At 40.6% G+C, this 19,826-nt stretch overlaps 3 protein-coding genes across 3 annotated transcripts; 2 read left to right on the top strand and 1 right to left on the bottom strand.

Moving 5' to 3' along the window:
- Positions 1-389: 389 nt before the first annotated feature.
- On the bottom strand, positions 390-14,001 carry fbxl13 (F-box and leucine-rich repeat protein 13). Its single transcript, XM_072385125.1, has 22 exons — positions 13,990-14,001; positions 13,536-13,637; positions 13,279-13,385; positions 12,736-12,832; positions 12,544-12,611; positions 11,182-11,336; positions 10,732-10,841; positions 10,547-10,645; positions 9,789-9,884; positions 9,572-9,707; positions 4,211-4,263; positions 3,818-3,918; positions 3,220-3,349; positions 2,645-2,743; positions 2,366-2,486; positions 2,118-2,280; positions 1,923-2,042; positions 1,596-1,719; positions 1,416-1,496; positions 1,001-1,135; positions 728-891; positions 390-650 (listed from the first exon to the last, which is right to left on the bottom strand). Exons 1-22 carry the CDS (start codon positions 13,999-14,001, stop codon positions 392-394), a joined length of 2,532 nt encoding a protein of 843 aa, XP_072241226.1. The 3' UTR covers positions 390-391.
- On the top strand, positions 6,474-9,329 carry LOC140306590 (leucine-rich repeat-containing protein 17-like). The gene is made up of 6 exons (XM_072385197.1): positions 6,474-6,652; positions 6,750-7,232; positions 7,309-7,523; positions 8,183-8,338; positions 8,790-8,931; positions 9,025-9,329. The coding sequence occupies exons 1-6, from the start codon at positions 6,528-6,530 to the stop codon at positions 9,302-9,304; spliced, it is 1,401 nt and encodes a 466-aa protein (XP_072241298.1). The 5' UTR covers positions 6,474-6,527; the 3' UTR covers positions 9,305-9,329.
- Positions 13,971-18,773, top strand: armc10 (armadillo repeat containing 10). The gene is made up of 6 exons (XM_072385628.1): positions 13,971-14,469; positions 14,672-14,817; positions 16,147-16,281; positions 16,421-16,597; positions 16,754-16,825; positions 17,005-18,773. The coding sequence occupies exons 1-6, from the start codon at positions 14,211-14,213 to the stop codon at positions 17,254-17,256; spliced, it is 1,041 nt and encodes a 346-aa protein (XP_072241729.1). The 5' UTR covers positions 13,971-14,210; the 3' UTR covers positions 17,257-18,773.
- Positions 18,774-19,826: the final 1,053 nt, after the last annotated feature.

The raw sequence follows: 19,826 nt of genomic DNA, 5'->3' as shown, positions 1-19,826 counted from the left end.
AGCATTTCCTCTCAAAAGATGAGAAAGAAACCCTATCTTGCATCTTTAAACTTGTGATTCGCTGCTTATGTAAACTCCAGTGCTGACTGACAAAGGAGGAATATAGTGTAAATCCACCAAAACTGGGCTGGTATTCCAAAACAAACTAACAATTCAGTGAACTATGTTATCAAAGCAAGGAAACAATACCATACCATTAGCATACAACGCTGCTGTAAAAGTTCCCAAATCATTCAACCCCCATATTGAATTTAAACTTGAGGGGGTTGAAACTGAGAAACTTTTATAGTAAATGCCTCTTTGAAATTTGCCAGAGACCAACGCTGCATGAACTGAAAGAAAAGTGAGTCTGATTGATTTTTGAAGGGATTCATTTTACGTGCGGATCATGTCAAAAGTCTTGTGCTTCACATAAAGTGTATAAAACATATTGTACCCAATAATAGGGTCCATTTAAATTTTTTAAAATCCGTTTGGATGTACTTGTTATCAATGAGTGCTTCGTTACCTCCTCCCAAGTATCAACAGTCTTGGCGGATCTTGTGATTGGAGGCCCTGTTTTGTTCATGTTGTAGACAAACCAGTATGCAGGGTCATCGCTGCTGTACTCCCAGTATGAGGCTCGTGGCTGCAGCTTTAAGGCAGCCGCCCTGAGGACAAACAGTCAAAGTTCTTGTAGAGGGCTCTAACTTTGCAGAACTTTTCCAAATCTGTGCCGTTATTGTACCTGGAAATGCCGCTGCAACAGTTCATCTTGATGGAGACAAGTGGAGGACAAATCCTTTCCAAATGTCTAAGTGTGCGATCCGTGAGAAGATCACAGCCACTCACATCAAGCTCACGCAGATACGGAGATCCACTTGTCAGATACTGCACTGCCATATCTGTCATCTGAAGCGGAGTAGAAGAAAACAGAAAAAAATTGCAACTTGAATGAAATTATTCCTCAAGTGAAATAACTATAAACAGCTAAAGGAGTGTGTCTGTGTGTATTCTGGACCTTGGGACACCATGACATCTGCAGTGCAATCAGACCTCTGCAGTAAAATGAAAAGGCTCTGATGGCCGCATCAGACAGGGCTACACAGTGAGAAACATCTACAACTTCCAGGTCTCTCACATTCTTGCACAGCTTCTGCCCAACATGAGGAGGAAAGGAAATTAGAGCAATATGTGTGATGAAATTTACCTAAGAAGAAAATAAATAACACGTAAACATGGAGGAAAACAAATGCAAGAACACATGGATACCATGTTCAAATTTTAAAATTAAGAGAAAGTGAAAAAAATCCTTTCTTGGAATAACTTCTCTGGGAAACTACTCTCCGTCAGCTTTTGATGTTGGAAAACAGTGGAAAAGGAAGTAAACTTGTTCCTGCTAAAAGCTCTTAACAGCTGGGGTGAAATATTTGTACCTCTATGCCAATGTCTGTGATGTAGATGCACTCAGCAAGTACTATCTTCTTCAAGTGAATTCTCTCGAGTTTGGCCAGTCCCTTAAAACACAAAAACATTATAGATTGTATTTGATTGTTCTCAAAGAAATGTTTTCTACTCCCAGGAGTGTGTGATGACAGCTAACGTGCAAGCAGTACCTGATCCTGGATGTGGCACCCAGTGATGTCAAGAGAGCAGATAGAGCTACCACTCAAGCCCTTGACAGCCAAGTCAGTCAGTCTCTCACAGTAACTCAAATTGAGATGGTACAGTGCACGCCACCTGATGAATTGTGCACACATGACACAGAAAAGCAGTTTTATGGAAATGACATGAGAGCGTGTACTTGTACGAGTCCTGTTGTGGAGACAAATTTTTTCAGGTGACGTTTTGTTTGTTCTTACGGACAGATACGGATGAAGCAGTTATTAGGGTAAGGCTACAGGTATTAAACGTTCATAAAGGACTGAAGTCGTACTAAATACCTTTGTGCAATCCTCATGACAGAGATATCAGTGATGCGACTGCACTGACTGATGTTCAGCTCCTGCAGTTTATTGGCTGAGGAGCCTTCAGTCAAGTACTGAATCCCAACATCACTCACCCTGAAACACAGCATATCAGACAACTTAATGAAAAGGCATGGAATCCAAGTCTTCAGCTGCCACAAGGGCACACACCTGTTGCAAAGTGAGATGTCTAGATACTGCAGATTTTTGAGGGTGGCCACAGATCTCAAGGAGTCGTCAGTTGTTCTTGGGCATTCTGCAGCGTGGAGCCTGCGGAGGCCTTGTGAGCTGCTGCAAAGGGCCTTCCAGCTGATATCAGTTACTTGGTTGTTGCCTAGAGCCACCATGAACAGACATTTGATCAATGTTCCGTCTCCTTACTTTTAGAAACGAAAGTGCAGGATCTAAAATGATCTCACCCGCTATACTTAAAGTTTTTAGTTTGGCAGCTTCGGCAATGGCTGTAAGGGCGATGTCGGAAATATGAGGCGCATCCAACAGAGAGACAGAGGAAAGACGGCGACATCTGGCCAGTAGAGCCTGTACCAGAGATGGCAGATGTAAAACAATATTTTATCTAAATCTGTGACAAATATACACATGCACAACACATCTTTCTAATTAATTTATTCTTTTTAGTAACTTCACATTTCAGCCCATGCCATGCTAACATATGGCATCTGAAATGTTTTACTTACCAACACACAGCTATCTGACAGCGTGGGCATGTCGTTGATCACAACTTCTTTGAGTGATGGGCATCCAACAGAAATGTATTTGAACCCATTTACTGTCATCTGTGAGGATAGAAATAAAGATCTTAGTCTGTGTTGAACCTTGCATCATTCCCTTGGATGCAGTTTTATTTTTTTCATTCCTCACATTTTCAGGGCCCCATGAAGTCAGGCCATACATCTGGAAGTGATGCACACCCACAGAGGACAGTGTTTCACGTTGCAGTGGGTGTGCTATGTTAAGGAGTGTACATATGGTGGGTGGGTGGGCCAGAAGTGACTGTTTAAACTCAACCCCTCTGCTTGGTCACAGCTGCCTTTTACTATCCCAGACCTTGAGACATTTCTTCGGTTGCTCTGAGCTCTAACTGAGTGCAAACATTCACCAGTGCAGAGTCGGACGAGAGTGGACACACGCAAACGGAGAGGAGTGACTACTTTTGTCCAAGACACACTTGAGAGAAAAAGCGGTGTCCTGTCCACTGGAGAAGTTGAGTGGAGTGATTTTATACCACACTGAGAGAAGCATAACAACTGACCTGAGTGCAGCCGGACAGATTGAGGTGGATGAGACCATGGCAACCCTTTCCCGTGGTCAGGTACAGAAAGCCTTTATCTGTGAATCTGCTGCAGTATGCCAGACTCAGGTACTGAAGGTTGAGACAGTTCCTACAAAGAAATCTGTTACTTTGTGCAGAAGATGGTTGTTTTGTTGTTGTTACATTTGAGTATATTCTGTACACAATCCTCTGCACAAGTCAAACTATAAGAAGATGTTATTTTCAAACCTTGTCTTGTGGAGTAAAATGGTAATTTCTTATTTTTACAAAACTCGATCACAGAACATTTCTGAACCTGTAATTCTATCAACATGGCAATCAAGCAGCATCTGTTCCTCTAAATCATTAAGTTGGCACTGAACACACTGATTTCAAACATGAAATTGGAGCTAACAGTGAGGCTGCAGCTGGACGAACAGAAATGTAGATAATGTGGAACTGAGGGCAGGAAGCCAGAGAAGGGGAATTTTTTTTATCTCTTTGATAAACAAGTGACTTGGACTCCAGTTGAGAGCACAAATCTATTCCAGTGCCAAAGTCTAAACTCTGATGGTTTTTACCATAAGTGGAGGTTTACCTGGACAATTCTTTTAGAGTTTTGTTTGTTACGAATGTGCAAGAAAGATTCAGGTAGAGCAGGCAGGGACAGCCCTCAACGATTCTCTGTACCATTGTATCCTGTAAAGGAGCACATTTAAAAGTTGTAAGTTCTCTCAGGAAGGTATTCGTTACCACATTGTATGTATAACAAAGTCACTGTCAACAAAGATTTCCAGTCGTTCCTTTGAAAAAAAAAAAGCATTCAAATAACCTGTAATTTATCATGGGACAGGGGTAAATTAACATAATCATTACCTTTAGGTCTCAAATGTTAGAGAATTATAATATCATATGATATAAAATGGCACATTTTCCTTTAGATTAAGGATTTCTATCTCAATCCCACACCCTCTTGATAATGTTTACTCACTGTAATATTAAAGCACTCTGACACGTTGAGTTCCTGCAGGTTTTTGCATTCACCTAACAAAGCAGAAGGCACAGAAAAAGACTGCTGACAACTTTTGCAAAGACTTGAATACATTTTTCAAGTTAGTTGTGATACGACATAAAAATTAACACAAGTCACAAGAATACATTCTCAGATGGCTCCTGTCTCGACCCCCGAAATGGAGACCCGCTACGTCCATTTTGTTCAGGTACTGCAATTCTAAAGCATATTTTGTCAGGCTGTAAAGTTAGTCTGTCACAAGGTCACCAAGTATTAAGAAGCTTAGCTGCAGGTATTGAAGATAAACGAAGGCAGGTGAATTTAGGAGGGTCTAAGGTGAAGAGAGTGTGCCAATTCAGTTTGTTCAAGAGGAGGAGAAAGTTAATAAGACAATAAGGAGGCAAGGCAGCTTAAGAGGATGCTTGTGATTGTGAGATGCAGGTAGACTTAGGAGGAAAGCTTGCTGTTCCCCACGAAATAGCCTCTACAAGTCTAAGGCCTGATATAGTCTTGTGGTCAAGGAGTAGAATTAGAGTCTATTTCATAGAGCTGACTGTTCCTTGGGAGCAATGAGTAGCAGAAGCATATGAAAGGAAAAAGCTTAGGTTTGTAGAGTTAGGGGCAGAAGCAGAGCAGTGAGGATGGAAAGTTGGGATATGTCCAGTGGAAGTAGGATGTAGAAGATTTGTTGCAAAGTCTGTTGTCTCATAGTTGAGGGAGTTGGGTGTAAGTGGACAGAGTGTGAGGAAAATAGTGACAGAAATGTCAGATGAGGCAGTTAAGTCCAGTCAGTGGATTTGGATAAGAAGAAGCAATAGTAGCTGGGGCCTAGCAGTGGGAGCACTTAGGGTAAACAGACTCTTGGAAGAAGCAAGGAATAAATAAAAAATGTATTTAAGTGGAGGGTGTGGCCTGCGTGAGCCTTTTGAAACCAGGCGGCCTTTTCAAGGTTCAAGGTGTCTTTATTATGCCCGTGGGGTCATTTGTTTTGCAGCAAGCGGTCATTCAGTCTTAATAGCAGCAAAGGCACAATGACGAAAGTAAAGTAAAGCTACTTATTTAGCAGAGCAATGGCAGCAAGGACGAGAGAATGTTTATGCCAAGGTATTTATAGCTGTCAACTATCTCCATGGTTTGGTTCTCTATGCTGACAGGAGAGATGTCTGGAGGATTATTCTGAAAGTCAATAAACAATTCCTTTGTTTTGTTTGTGTTGATATTTAAAAAGGAAGACCGGGATCAGGATCATCACTGCTCAGCAAGGACACGGTAACTGAGTCATCCGCGAGTTTCAAAATGTTACGACCGACGTGTTGGCTGCAGCACTCATTTGTATATAAAACAAATTAAAAGGGTGAAAGGACACAGCCCTGGGGTGATCCAGTGGAAGAGATGAGAGTCTGACAGAACACCATTTACTCTCAGTTAAAATGTCAGTCAGCCAGGCTACAAGACCAGGATCAATGCTATGCGAGTCCCTTAATCTTTCTGCTAAAATATGTGGCTGACTGCAGTTAAAAGCAGATGAAAAATCAATGAATAAAAGACAAGCAAAGGTCCTGACTCCCTCAAGTTAAAACTAAGTTCAGCAGGGTGCTGACTGCATTCTCAACACCTTTTCAGGCGAGTTGACCTGTATGGCCTTGTTTTTGCTGGCATTTTTAGTGACTGTAGGACTGTTTAGGTGAGTTTGACTGCTGAATCTGCTAGTGTGCCTTGTCCTGCCTCCACCTCTGGCACCACTATCCTTTCATTACCCCCTACCCGAACCAGGGTTTGTATCCCCACCCCGCTATGACTGGTGTGCAGTTGGTGAGAGGCTTGGGTAGCTTGTGGTTGTGGAAAAAAAGATGGTTGTTGTGTGAGGAGCAGTGATGGCTGGCATTAGGGGAGTAACTCTGGGATACCAGTGATCACTGTAGCCTCCTGGGGGTGTCGTGGGCCCAACTAGATGAAACACTGATGAAAGGAGGTTCCCATCTGATGACCCCAATGACATGTTGGTCAGCACTGCTCACTGGTCTATATAAGGATTATAGGGATCAGGAGGTTCTTCATTAGGTACTGAGCCAGTATTAGAAGGTTCACTGAGTCTGGTCCTTTTTGTAGCAAGTTTCTTGTGTTTACTTTGATATAATGACTCTCCATTTTTTTTCCACAGGGTATATAGCAGCTGTGTTCCATCAACAATACACTGCGTCCCCTTGATCCGTTAGTTCTGTTTCTGAGCCTGAGAACTTTTATCACAGATTCTTGTTTTGGCTCAAGTTCTTGTTGGGAACTCTTGTGGCTCAGGATGCGTGCGATCCCTTTCCTCTTGTTAGCCTCTGTGCTCCTGCTGCAGTTCCCATCAACTGAGATGAAAACACTTAGGGAGGGCAGAGGCCTTAAAGGAGCAAGACACAAACTTGCACGCCAGAGGTAAGGATTTACTTTTGTTTATAATTTCTAAAAATAAATCTCTCAGAGACTCCAAGTATAGAACTGGGACAAACTGTAATTTATTGTGTCTTAAAAGAGTCAGGGTGAGAGGTACTGGGCGTCACAGCAGATCCAGACCCTTGTTGATAGTGTCACATCAGTGCTCAGAGTCAACAGAATCTGGAAAAGTCTTTGTGGATTGTCAAGGCCGAGGTCTCACCTACATTCCTGCCTCAAAGACCTGGTCCAGAACGCCCAAGCATCTTCTTCTAGCCCAGAACCAAATTAAAGTTCTCCGTGATGGAGATTTTTTTGGATATGAGAGTTTAAAAATTTTGGACCTTCAGCAGAACCAGATCGCTCTTGTGGAGGAAGGTGCTTTCCAGGGCCTGACACGCCTTTCAAGGCTCCTGCTGCAGCACAACCACCTGAGAACACTTAGTGAGGAGGCGCTCATCCCCATGTCAAACCTTCGCTACCTGTCTTTATATGATAATCCCTGGAATTGTCACTGTGGAATGGAAAGTCTCATACGTACTCTTCAAGTCCCAAGCAATCGTAATCTAGGAAACCATGCAAGGTGAGTGATTCCAGCAATTTGACAGGTACACAAATCACTACTGAGGCTTTAAATAAACAAATATCTCCTCTGCTAGGTGTGCAGAGCCAGTCAGGCTAAAAAACAGGAAGTTAAACCGTGTTGATCCTGAGTTACTCTGTAAGGAATCAGACTTGACCGGTGACCCAAACGGCAACCTAACAGATCTTACAGACCCAGTAGAGCCCAGTTCAATACGCAGCAAACCAAATGCTGTCACAGTCTGCCACACCTACCATATCCCTGAAATACGGATGGACTGCAGTAACCGAGGCAAGTTCCCAACTGGATTTTAATGTAAAAAATCTGTGTGCTCCCTACTCTGAGCTCACACATGTTTCTTATGCAATAGAGGGGTTAGGGAAGATAACTGACTGCCAGGGAGGGGATAATTCATGTTTACAGTTGCATGACAGTTGACAGTTGAATGACCAAACTTTCTTTTCTCAAAGCATAGAGCAGAGCCAGCCAATGCATATCTGGTTTGGGATGTGTTTTTATTCAGCATCATGCTGCTTGCTTACTTCACTGACATCACTTTATGGTAATTTGTCACCCAATAAAATTGGGGGGGAAAAGCTAACATTTTGGTTTATGAGTCAGAATAAAAACATTTAGATTGTGCCTCAGAATAAACTAAATTAAATTATGAGTCACAACTATCGCTTCTACTGGCAGGAGGCCTGGATTTATGGAGCTTGCAGTCTGTACCTGTGCCAGTATTTCTGCTTTTGCCCGAAGGGTTGAACCTAAGCTGATGTATTAGAGCAGTCTTCAGTTTAACAAATTTACACGAAAAATTCTTCATCGTAATGACAAAACAAAATCACAAACTGAACTTGCTTGAGGTAACTGTTTATTTTAGCAGATAAAAAAAGCAACCAAATGTAATTGTTTGGGACCTTTAATAACCCCGTCTTCTATACCTTCAGGTCTAACTGAGGTGCCCTCAAGTATTCCAGAGGATGTTTTTCAGATTGATCTGTCCCATAATTCAATCCGTCATCTTAAACCCCGAGATTTCCACAGTGCAAGAAGCCTCAGAATCCTCAAGCTCAAAAATAACAACATGGGGCATATTGACACAGGTGGGTGTCAATATTTTCTTCATACCTATTAATCACAGTCGGTGTGTATAACAGTATGTGTATTACGTAACTGTAATATCAAGAATGAAAACCTACACACATACAGTTGAGTTTATCTTCATGTGACAGACAACGTATGGGGAGTTGACAGCAGTTATGCAACTAATACAGCTTCTGTTTCCATTTAAGAGAAAGCTGGCGTTCTTCCATCTATGTGTTTACAATTCTAGCTTTATTCATGAAGGGGGCTGCAAACTGGACTGCAGATTGAAAGTAAACACTGTGCTCAAGTGATTTTAGACACATCAGTTCAGGCTTGAGAAAAGTCGCAATCCTTCGTGAATTTGACTGTTTTGACAAAAAGCAGCAACAGGTCTGTCACATACTAATCTCGCAGGGAGAGGAGACAAATGGGTGCTATAAACATGCATCTCTACTTTCCCTCTACCAGGTGCATTTTTTGGGCTCTTGCACCTTAATGAGCTGGACTTGTCTGACAACAGCCTACATTCTGTTCAGTACGGGGTACTGGCCGACCTCTACTTCTTGTCACAGCTAAACTTGGAAGGGAATCCCTGGGTGTGTGACTACAGGTGACTACAGTTCTTCTGCCTTAACTCTTACAAGACCATGTTTACATTAGAACATATAATAACTGAATATTTCTTTTTTTTTTCTCCCCTCAGCATCCACTACATGGCGTACTGGCTGCGTCTGCATCCAGGAGTGAGGCACTCCGGCCTGCTGTGTCACTCTCCCCCTGAACATACAGGTGAAAGTGTGGAGGAGTATGTGCATTCCTACAACAGAGATTGTCCCAGTGACAGACAGCTCGACAGAACAGATCAAGACCAAACGGACGCTGAGCTTTGGGACACGCTGATGGAAGTACAAGGAGAGCTGGAGGAGCTGGAGCCGAGCCACTTGAGAGCACCGCAGAAATACCAGATTATAAGGTTGTCATAGCTCACGTGAAATATAATATACGGCTTCAAATAAGGGTGTGTGTTTTTTTATCTTCTGTAACCTCTTTCCAGTATTGTAAAACAATCTGTATCAGATTAAGCTTTTTCTCTTCTTGCTGCATATTTTGTATTGTCTCTTAATTAAAAATATAACAAATAACATTTTGACTGTTTTTTGCTAAAGAACATTACTTGTATTGGGCAACATCACGGATACAACAAAAATTTTAAGCAATCATAACAAGGAATTTGATCAGGAAAAACTCACTGATACATTTTAGACTGGGCCACTTTAAAGATGTACAGCCACGAAGGTTGAGATGGATCACGAATGGGCGGTAGTTCTGCAGAACTTGCTTCATCATACTGTCTGTTATCCAATCTTTCCCTATTGAAAAGTTAATCTAAGAAGGACAAAAACGTATCAGCTATAACATCTAATGTTAGTACAAATTCTACCCAAGCATGATTTTCTCAGTACAGACCTGACTCCACAATGTGCCCGACTGGATGATAGAATTCCACATGCAACACACCTCAGCACAGTTTAGCCAGTCTCTTAATTCCAAATACTGAAAGATCTGTGGAAAAAAAACACAAGTCAGTCACAGTAAATCATTTGCAATGGTGTCAGGAAAAAGATGGCGAGACAGAAATCCAGACATAAGCAAATAAATTTTGTCTGGAGTTGTTGTTTTGTTCTCAGGGTTTTCATTTTACATAACAAGCTGCTGGCACCCAGGTAGGGTTAACTGTTGCCTCTGCCACTTTTTAAGGCAGTGATGTGAACGAGCAGCTGCTGCCTGTCTCCTAACATAGTCATGCTGAAGGACTTCATCAGGAGGGGTGTTTTACAGTAACAAGAGGGCAGAGAATGCTAAAAATGATCTCACTCGCCAGCCAACTTGATTCACAAAAACAAAAGCGACAACAGGTAAGTGCAAGCAGAGTCGGTAATGGTACAAGTTGAAAGTACTCCTAAACACATATCCACTATATACAGTGTATATAGATAAAGTAAATTTGTGATAAATCGAGTTTTATGAAAACCATAAAGAGCAACAGCTGACTTTAATTAACTTTCCTCAAAGAGACTGGACTTGTGTTTATAGTAGAGTCCACTTTAAGACTTATGTAACAGAAATGATCTCATCTTTGACTGGGCTGTATAAGCTATTCAAGTTAATTAACTATGAAGAAAAGAAAAGAAGCTGGTGAATGGTGAGGGCAGAAGAGAAACTACCTTCAGAGAAAGGCTGCTGGGGAGCACTGAGAGTCCATCATATCCCTCCCCCATCTGGAGCTCCTTACTGCCAATTTCAGCTAAACCCATTTCCAACCTCTGCAAGATTCATAAACAAAAACTAGTGCAAACCAAAGCTCATAAAGTCATTATAATTTTCATTACAATTCCTAATGACTCCATACCTTAAAGTACTCTTTTGTCCTCTTCGAGTCCTTAGCAATGATATGCCAAGCAGCCAAGATGCGTTTGAGGCGTCCATTGTTTACCAGCGTCTCAAGTTTGTCAATGGCAGCTAAGTTGAAAAAGAAACTTCAGCAACAGGATAAGTTCACATCTCATGTACATTCCTATCTACATCTCTTTTCCACAAAAAAAAAGACATGAGCTGAGTCACAACCACAAATGAAGTTAGCTCGAGCAGTTTCCAAGATAATTCTGGCTCATAAAGGCAAAGTAAAGACTGACAGAAGGTGGACGGGGACAAAATGAGTCACAGGACGTGGAGCACTCAGTGAGGTAGAGATGATTGTCAGGAAAGTCTTTCAGCTTGGACACAGTGTTTTTTTCAGAAAAACAGTTTATAAAATAATAATAATAATAATTTAGCAACTATCACATGACTTATCACCTACCAGCCTTAGCTGTCTTGTATAATTTGACCCACTTAAACCATTTGGTGAGTGCAGTGCGCTGGCATCTCCTCTCAAAGTGCCTCTTTGTCATGTCCATCTTCAGAGCCAGCTCTATGGTTTCTCTCCTGCTCTGCGTGATGAACCTCTTCCACTTACTGTCACCCAACAGTGGACACAGCTTATCATTAATTCAGTGAACAGATACACAGGGAGGCTGTGGGGGTCTGCTTTCATTCAACAGGATAAGAGTCAGTAACATCTAAATAACAATTGTGAATTAATTTTATTCAATATTGTCCCAAAATCTGTTCATTTTTATTATTATTTAATCTGAAGTATGAAAGAATATTCAGAGAAAATAGGGACTGACAGGGCAACAGGCTAATGATTGATATAGCTGATGACCGCTTTTACAGTGGACAGGTGGCAGGCAACCTGTGAAATAGAATACCCTCACAAATATGCCAACACTGATCCAGAGAAAGTGCCCAAGCCTGTGAACACTTAAGAGACAGATCTATCCAACACACAAATTTACAAAAACATGTTTTTAAATGTCTTTCAAACATTTCTTGTTTTTCAGGGTATCTTGGCTTTGCTTGCTGTTCTGGAGTTGCATTTGTTTTCTGCCTCAAAGGGGTAAGTGCTTCAGTAGTTTCTAAATGCATTTAAAAGACCCATGAGATTAATACAATGTTCATGCTCTGGTAGGTTCGTGGATACAGCAGCCCACAACTCTCTAGCCAGTTTAATCATGAAGACTCTTTAAAGAATAGCTATGAGGATGAGACAAAGACTATGACACAACAAAGCTTTGCTTCACACCACAGAGAACCAGAATCCTCTGAAAACAGAAACCATGTTGGCTCTGTTGGGAGTCTCAGAGAAGAGTGGATGCAAAGTCAACCAGACTCCGTACTCAAGGCAAACAAGTTTTCACTGACTCTTACTGACAACAGTGAAGATGAAGTTTGGAGTAGACCGGGTGCCAATCACCAGAACTTCAATGAAAGCCGCACTTTCCCTGATCCTGCTGACTCTCCTGCAAACCTAAACACCTTCAGTACTTATGGCAACCAAGTGTTGAACCCACAATCTGATCTCAACCCATACAATAATTTGGTACCCACAGAAATGGTTTCAAATGACATCAAATGGACCACTTGCTTAGCCAAGACTAGTAGAACTCTGAAATGTTTTAGTTTTTGTCTTGTTTAGCTCACAGCATATTCTATTTGAACAATTCCCACTGTTTCTGTAGATGAATATTTTGTAATGCAAATACCAAATGCAGTCAACGTCCATATTTGAGTAGACCGAAGTTGTTGAGTTGATGTCTTCATTTCAATAATGCAGACCTACCTGAAGCATGAGCTTGTTAGATTTTTCCTGTAAAAGGAGAGGGCCTTCTCAAACAGACAAAATGACACCTAGACAGGAACGAGGCCAAAAGTTGCAATAAAAGCAAAGTATTTTGAGTCAAAGTATATCTTGCCTTGCAAATCTGGGATTCATTGTAACATTGTAAGTGACATCAGTATTGTTCTACCATACCATGTCGTCTTCTGGGTTCACAAAGTCGGCGTCCGCTGCCCTTTGTGTGAGATCGGTTGGTGCAGAGAGCTGCTCTGCATCAGTGAGAACCTTGTACCTCAAAAAAAGAGATTACTTCAGAATCTGTGTTTCAGAGGGATCTGATTTTGGTGAGTTTTAAACGAAATGTAACTATTAACAGGATTGTGTTTTGTACATCTTTAAAAGGGCAGCTGAGGTAATATTTTCTCTAGCAATATTTCACAAGATTTATATTGCAACCAGTTAAAATGATTTTTTCCTGCAATATGAGAAGATGGGGACACAAGGCACAGAATAACTGATTTTAATTTCACCTCAAGTATAATTGTAATTCAGCCAAGGTGAATCCATGGTACACAAACAATTAGGAGAAATTTACCCAAGGAGCATGCTTATAAACCCACTGTAACTTCAAAATTGTGAATGGGGGTTAAGCTCCTTCACTGGTCCAGATGTGAATATATTTGGGGAAAGAGAGCCACCATGCGTTTGTTTTAAGTTATAAGAAAGAAGTCTACATACCAGTCGACAGCCTGAAGATTATCGTGTCCCTGAAAGGCCATAAGAGCGTTTTTCAGAAACTGTATTGGGTCATTGGGACATGACAGACACGACGCTGTCAACAAGGCCTGTTTTAAAACAAACAAAAAAGAGAATAATTCAGGAAGATGTTAGTGAAAATAAGGTTAACTGTGTCCATGTGAGGATTATCTGAGCTAATTTTACCTGTATACACGTGGCTTGTTGGATAACCAGCATTTCCAGACAATATAACTTACCTTGTATATTTGTGGAAGGCAGTGTTTGAGTTCACACATTTTCAGAGTGGGCTCTGTGTTTGCCACTGCCATGTTTAGTGTCTGACGCCTCTCTAAAACCAACTAGTTGTCATAAAGCGTGCCAATTTCTGTACTGGCGTCTTTAAGACTGTGCTGACATCTCTTTTCAATTCAGCGTTGCTAGGTAACGGATCAATTTCACTTGAGCAAGGTTAAATGTTGGACAGCTAAAGTGGGAGGTAGCGGTCCTAAATGTAGGTTGTAACGTAAACGGTATAGCCTCTAAGTTTACACAGCTTTCATAAAAATAAGTAATTTTAAATGTTTAATTGGATTCTAAAAAATGTTATGAATGGGGAAGATTGTATACCACGACATAACTACAACGTATTGAAATACATACTCAGTACTCATCGAAAGATTTGGTCGGCCACTGAAAGCTGCCCGGACTAACGAAGATCATCATTGTTGACAACTGTGGCTTGTCAGCAAAGTTCTCGAGTTTTATAACAATGAAAATCCCAAACCGTGTATGGGTGTGGGTTGTGGTCAGTGTAGCTTACTAAAGATTTGGGTCTGTTTGTTGTAACGTGACAGATTGGTTTTGAAACGTTTTAGAGCATTTGTGGCTAAACGTAAAGCTAGCAGAGATTAGCTAAACAAGACAGTAGCAGCATGGGTGACGGCAGTGTTGTTCCAAAGCTCGGCAATATGAAGGCTTTGCTCGGAATAATTGCTGGGGCTGGGGCTTCTTATGGGTTGTACAAACTTATCAGTGGGGAAAGTTTCAAGAAAAACAAGAAGAGCGCTGCCAGTGAAAGTCCTGGTTTCAAGAACACCCCGCAGGGCGAAGTTAAGCTGCAGCCGGGGAGCCTGCTGGCTAAAGTGTCCGGACTAGATGTTGTTTGCCCTCGGCCAGAAGATTTTGCATCAGGTGAATATGAATGCACCCTTAAAGCTTGACTGTACTTACAAAGAGCTTATAGCTGAATTTATCGGACTTTTTTTTTCTTTTCTTTTTTTAGCATAGTGAATGCCTCTCCGGGCAATTTCTAAAAGTTATCTACCAAATAATCGCACCTTTTTAATATAAGGTCTTTAATAAACATTGACATGGTCTTATTGTGCTCCAAAAGGCGACATCATCCATCAGTCCCCCAACAATCTGGGGCCACAGCACTTCAAGATGCTGCTGTCATGTCTGCAGAATGGCGATGATCTAACTCAGAGGTGTCGGATTCTCTGTACATTAGGAAATGCTGCCGCCTTTACCGTGAATCAGGTACACAAAAACACATCCACTATAAACTATCAGTGTATATCTTTTCCTTGGAGTTCTGACTTTTTAACGCTTGGGATGAGCTGAAACTGCCTTCTCATTTTCAGAAGGAGCTGACTCATTTTAGCCTGAATCGTTTTACTATTCTACTAAACGCAACTTTATTTCTTCACTCGTGCAGCTGGTATCAAACACATAAAGGAACGCTATAATTCACAGAAACGTACCTCTTTAGAAGCAGATTAAGAGTTATTTCTAAAGTGTCTGGTCAGTCTACCATCTGTGTAATCTGGGTTCATCCTCTAATCAAAGTATTGTTGTTGTTGTAATGACTATAACTCTGTTACAGGGGGACAAAAACCGAGACATTTACCCCGCATTACTGTTAAAATAAATGTGCTAATGGAGCTTTATACTTATAAGTAATGAAAAAATGATCAATCATTCGTATTCTTGTGATTGGTCACAGAAAGATTCCAAATGATGATGTGAGGAAGACTCTGAAATGGGGCTAAATGTAATTTTGACAGCACGGCATGCTGAAATGTCTATAAATTTGAAATTTAGTCATTAAACATATTTGAGCGCCATTTGTGATTTGTAAAAAAATCCTTTTTAAGTTTCTAGTCTGTTTTGACACCTTTCCAAGTGCAAATCATGAATATGGTTAGAATTGGTTGCATAGATAAAACCATATCTTATCGGTTTGACGCACATTTTCATCTTCAGGGGTTTCCTGCATTTTGTCTTGTCAGACTGGGACAGATATGTAAAAATCAGATTTAATATAGTCAGATTACAGCCTTATTGTCTTTAAGGAAAAATCTAGTCAGGTAAGTGATTGAACCATGCTGAATAACTTATCAACTCCTTATTTCACACTTGTTTTAATTTTTTTGTAAGTTCAAAAGCTCTTTGCATGTTTGTTTGTTTTTTGAATAAATAAATACATTTTTGCTCTTTTGGATTGAAATGTGGGCTCTGGTCTTTATTTATCTTATCTCTTGCCATTGTGACTCATAGTATCAGTCCTCCATTTACGATTGTTTTTTTTTTGTTTTTTTTTCTCCTGCACCCAAATTAACTTGGAGTGAACAATTGAACTAACCTTGACGATGTGTTCTGTAATCAAAAACTTGACTTTCCAATGTCATCATTAAGCAACTCGCAGTTTAGGATTACAGTCAATTTATTAAGCCTATTTTGTGTAACAGTCCCTTGATTATATGTGTAACTAAAGAAGAATTTGAATAATCTTAAAGTTCTGTATGTAACTTGTGACTTAACTGTCCTTGTACTTTTTTTTTCTTTTATGCTGTTTTGATTCCTCAGAATCTAATTCGGGAATTGGAAGGGATTCATATTATTGCCGGTTTCCTTTCTGATCCTGCTGCAGAGGTTAGAGTGCAGACCCTGAATGCTTTAAATAATCTGTGCATGAACATCCAAAACCAGGAACAAATAAAGGTACGTTGCCGTAAACATTATCTTACTCCGCTGTTGGCATGCAGTCTTTTGCTGCTTTGTCTTGTTGTTAGTGTATTGATGTCATTGTTTTTCAGAAAATACATGTTTCAGTAAAAGAACTTGCGTTGTGTTACTGCAGGTTTATGTGCCACAAGTGCTGGAACTAATTGAAATGTCACCAGTGAATTCAGACCTTCAGCTTGGTGCGATGCGGCTGCTGACGAACCTGTCAGTCACAGACAAACATCAACATTTGCTGAAGGAGTCGGTTAAACTTTTATTGTCTCTATTGGTTGTGAGCAATGAAGCACTGCAGGTTTGCATCTTATGAGGCTGACATATTTCAGATTTAAGAACAGATGATTAAACTTGAAACAACAAATGATTCTTTAAATCATGATATGAAAAAAGAAAACCTGGTACTAACCAGTCATGATCTGTATGTGAAGCGCTTGTCACGTTTCTGTTTCAGGTTCAGACACTGAAAGTCCTTGTGAATTTATCATCCAATCCTGATATGATGGATGATATAGTTCAAGCTCAGGTAAGATTAAGGGGAGGAAAATGTATTCTTTATCTCATCATTCTTCATGCAAATCCACTGGGTATGTTTGCATGTTTTATTTAACAAACAGAAAGTAAGGTAGCACCGCTGTGTGTTAAGAAGTTCTCAAAACAAACTTCCTCATTTCCCTGAATCTAACCTTGTGCTTTCTGCCTCAGGCACCAGCTTCTGTAATGCTTCTGTTTGACGAACGAACAGCCCCTGCAGTGCTTCTGCGGCTGCTGACGTTTGTAGGCAACTTGAAGGCCTGGAGGCCCTCTGCACAGGTGGCTGATGAACTAAGGCGGAAACAGGATTCCCTCTTCCGGGTCATGCTGGATGAATCCTCCCAGCTCCACAGCAGACTCGTCCAGCTGCTTTCCCACCCTGATGGGGAGATTCAGACCCAGGTGGCGCGTATCTTGACGTAGACCCTCCTCTCTAAACTCATGATCTACATGCTGTTTTTTGCTTCCACCTAGTTTGCCAAAGGCTCCAACCTGTCACCCTTCAAGTTCTGAATTATACATCTGTTGACATTAATATTATTGAAGAGCAGGCAGTGGGGCCTTTCTATTCCCTCCCTGGATCAAAACCAAATAGTCTATTCTTCCTCACGGTCCACTCATTCCTGATTCTTGCACTGCTATGAAATAATAAGCAATGATTGAGCAGGAAAAAAGGTTAAACCTTCTTGTTTAGTAAGATGTTAAAACAGACCACCTTGTCCGTTTTTCCTGCTTTTTCATCCGCACACAATTTTCCTTTGAAGATCCCACAGTGCCCTCTCTTCTGAGAACGTCACCTCAAATCTCTGAAGACTTGTTGCAGGTGTGTTTTCTGAATCTAACCCCACTGCCAGAAGTTTTCTACAGAAAGTTTCAGTATGACCCGTACAACCTGAGCCTGTATGCGCTCTTCCTCTGTGGCTCAAGATGTTTTTCACTGCACACCTAGGCAGGCCTTGAAGACGCCATTGAATGGGTGTACTACAGCTCCAGTCCTCACTGATGTGTCAAAATGTTGATTTTTAAAGAAGCTTTTACCCCTGCAAAAAAAAAATATATATATCCAAATTTTGATCTCTATTTTTAATATGAGGTGGACCAAACAGGATGTCTTGCCTCTCATCCTGTGACTCTGAGAGTGAGGGGCCCAGTTCAGACTTTGCTTCAGCTGCATTGTTTTGAAGAGCGAGCTGAGTTGTGTGAGACACCTGATAAGTATTCAGCCTGGGTGAGGCTTGAGCAACCACATCTGCCTGAAAGGGTCGGTCCAGGATGTGCTCCTAACTTTGAATGCCTCAGCTGGTCAACAGACTGTTGTGAAGCCTCTGGGGAGAAGTTGGAGGAAATTACAAGGGAAGAGGATGTCTGGAATGCTGCGATTGTTTTTCAACACAAATATCAAGCCGAGATGCAGCTGGAAAATGAATTTAGGACTGATAAAGTAGCATAACTGAGATAGCCATGATAACTGTATTGGATGTTTATCTATTAAAAACGGTTTTGTAACTGAAGAAGAGATGAATGTGAAATACAAGCCTCGTTGCCATATTAAGCTATGCAATAGTAAGAGCAAATGTCAGAGCCACCTGTTGTGTAGCTGTTGGATTGGAGCTGTGGATCCATGTGTGACAGTATTTAGAAAGGGGACAGTTGCAGGGAGTGCTTGATAGATGCGATTATTCTCAGAAGATGACGTTGAATGCATGATTTTTATGGCACAGGTCTTTCCAGGTGTAGAGAAATGCTGCACTTTTTTATGTTTGGACACATGTTTAACTGAGCCCACCTCTAAATATCTCTCAGGCGATTATGGTTTACAGAAATCTGTATACAGCAGAATGCTGATATTATTTGTGACCTAGTTTATCATATTTATTAATTGAAATAGTTCAGCATTTTCTTGTAAAATGGAAAATGTTTGTTTGACTTGTTCAGTAAATACCCAGTAAGAAACACTGACGTCCACCTGTTTTGTCCTTTGTTTTAGATATTTAAGAGCAATTGAAATACAAAGCATGATTTTCTTAATTGTGAAAGCTGTTAGCCAAGAATTTTCCCTAACTAATGTTTCCCCTTTAACTGAATATTTTTCTTTCCTTTTTTCCATGGAAAAAAAATTGCAGTGAAGGTGAAAAGTGACTTGGAAAATATTATCGAGAAAACTGCAACAATAGAACATGTTGGGAAGTTAAGTTTATTATCTGAAACAAAATTTAAACCTCAATTTTTGAATGATCCAAATGAGTCTTTACTTTTGTAAATGCTCTGGAGACATCTAAATAGGCCAATATCTGACATGATAAACCATCTCCTACCTTGAAACTACAGAAACCCACAAACATTTGGATAGGAAGTAGAGTAAGAGAACAAATATTAGCTGGATATCTTAGTTTTTTTGTTAATCTCTCGTGGTTCATATTTTCCCCGTCAGTATGTGACAATAATCCAAATCAGAAGTGCCAAACTAACAAGAATCCAATACCCAAAGTACACGTGTGTTCCCATAATAAGCACAATGATTAGTGTGCGGTATGATTGATAGCCTTTACAAACCCTTAAACTTGTTTGATAATGATGCACTTTTCAAAAGTGGTAAAAGAGATGCATAAAACATAATTAATAGCTCAACAACACTAATATTAGGTATTTCTGAATCATAATGGAATATTTCAGTATTTTATAAACAAATATAGTAAATTCAGATTGCTTGTGTTCAAGTGAAGTATAAGAAGCTTTCTGTGTAGAAATTTCAGGCAGGTTATAGAAAAGGTTTTTACTATGCATGTTTTTTTTAAAAAAAAGTCTCCCCAGTGTGTGGCTGTAAAAGAACTGACATAGTGAGAAGACTTGAATCCTGTGTTTTCAGAGGGCATAAAGCTCGAAAAGCTGATGGATAAAACTATACAGATAAATATATACAAGATGGACGTCACCATCTGCAGTCAGAAATGCAGTCGGTGACTTCAGAAAGCAGTACCACGAATGGCCACTAG

The sequence above is a fragment of the Leuresthes tenuis genome, unplaced genomic scaffold, assembly GCF_036924035.1.
Source record: "Leuresthes tenuis unplaced genomic scaffold, fLeuTen1.0.hap1 SCAF_5, whole genome shotgun sequence".
Classification (NCBI taxonomy): Eukaryota; Metazoa; Chordata; class Actinopteri; order Atheriniformes; family Atherinopsidae; genus Leuresthes; species Leuresthes tenuis.
Note: the sequence above shows the minus strand (reverse complement) of the source record. Positions and strands in the feature narration are given on the sequence as shown.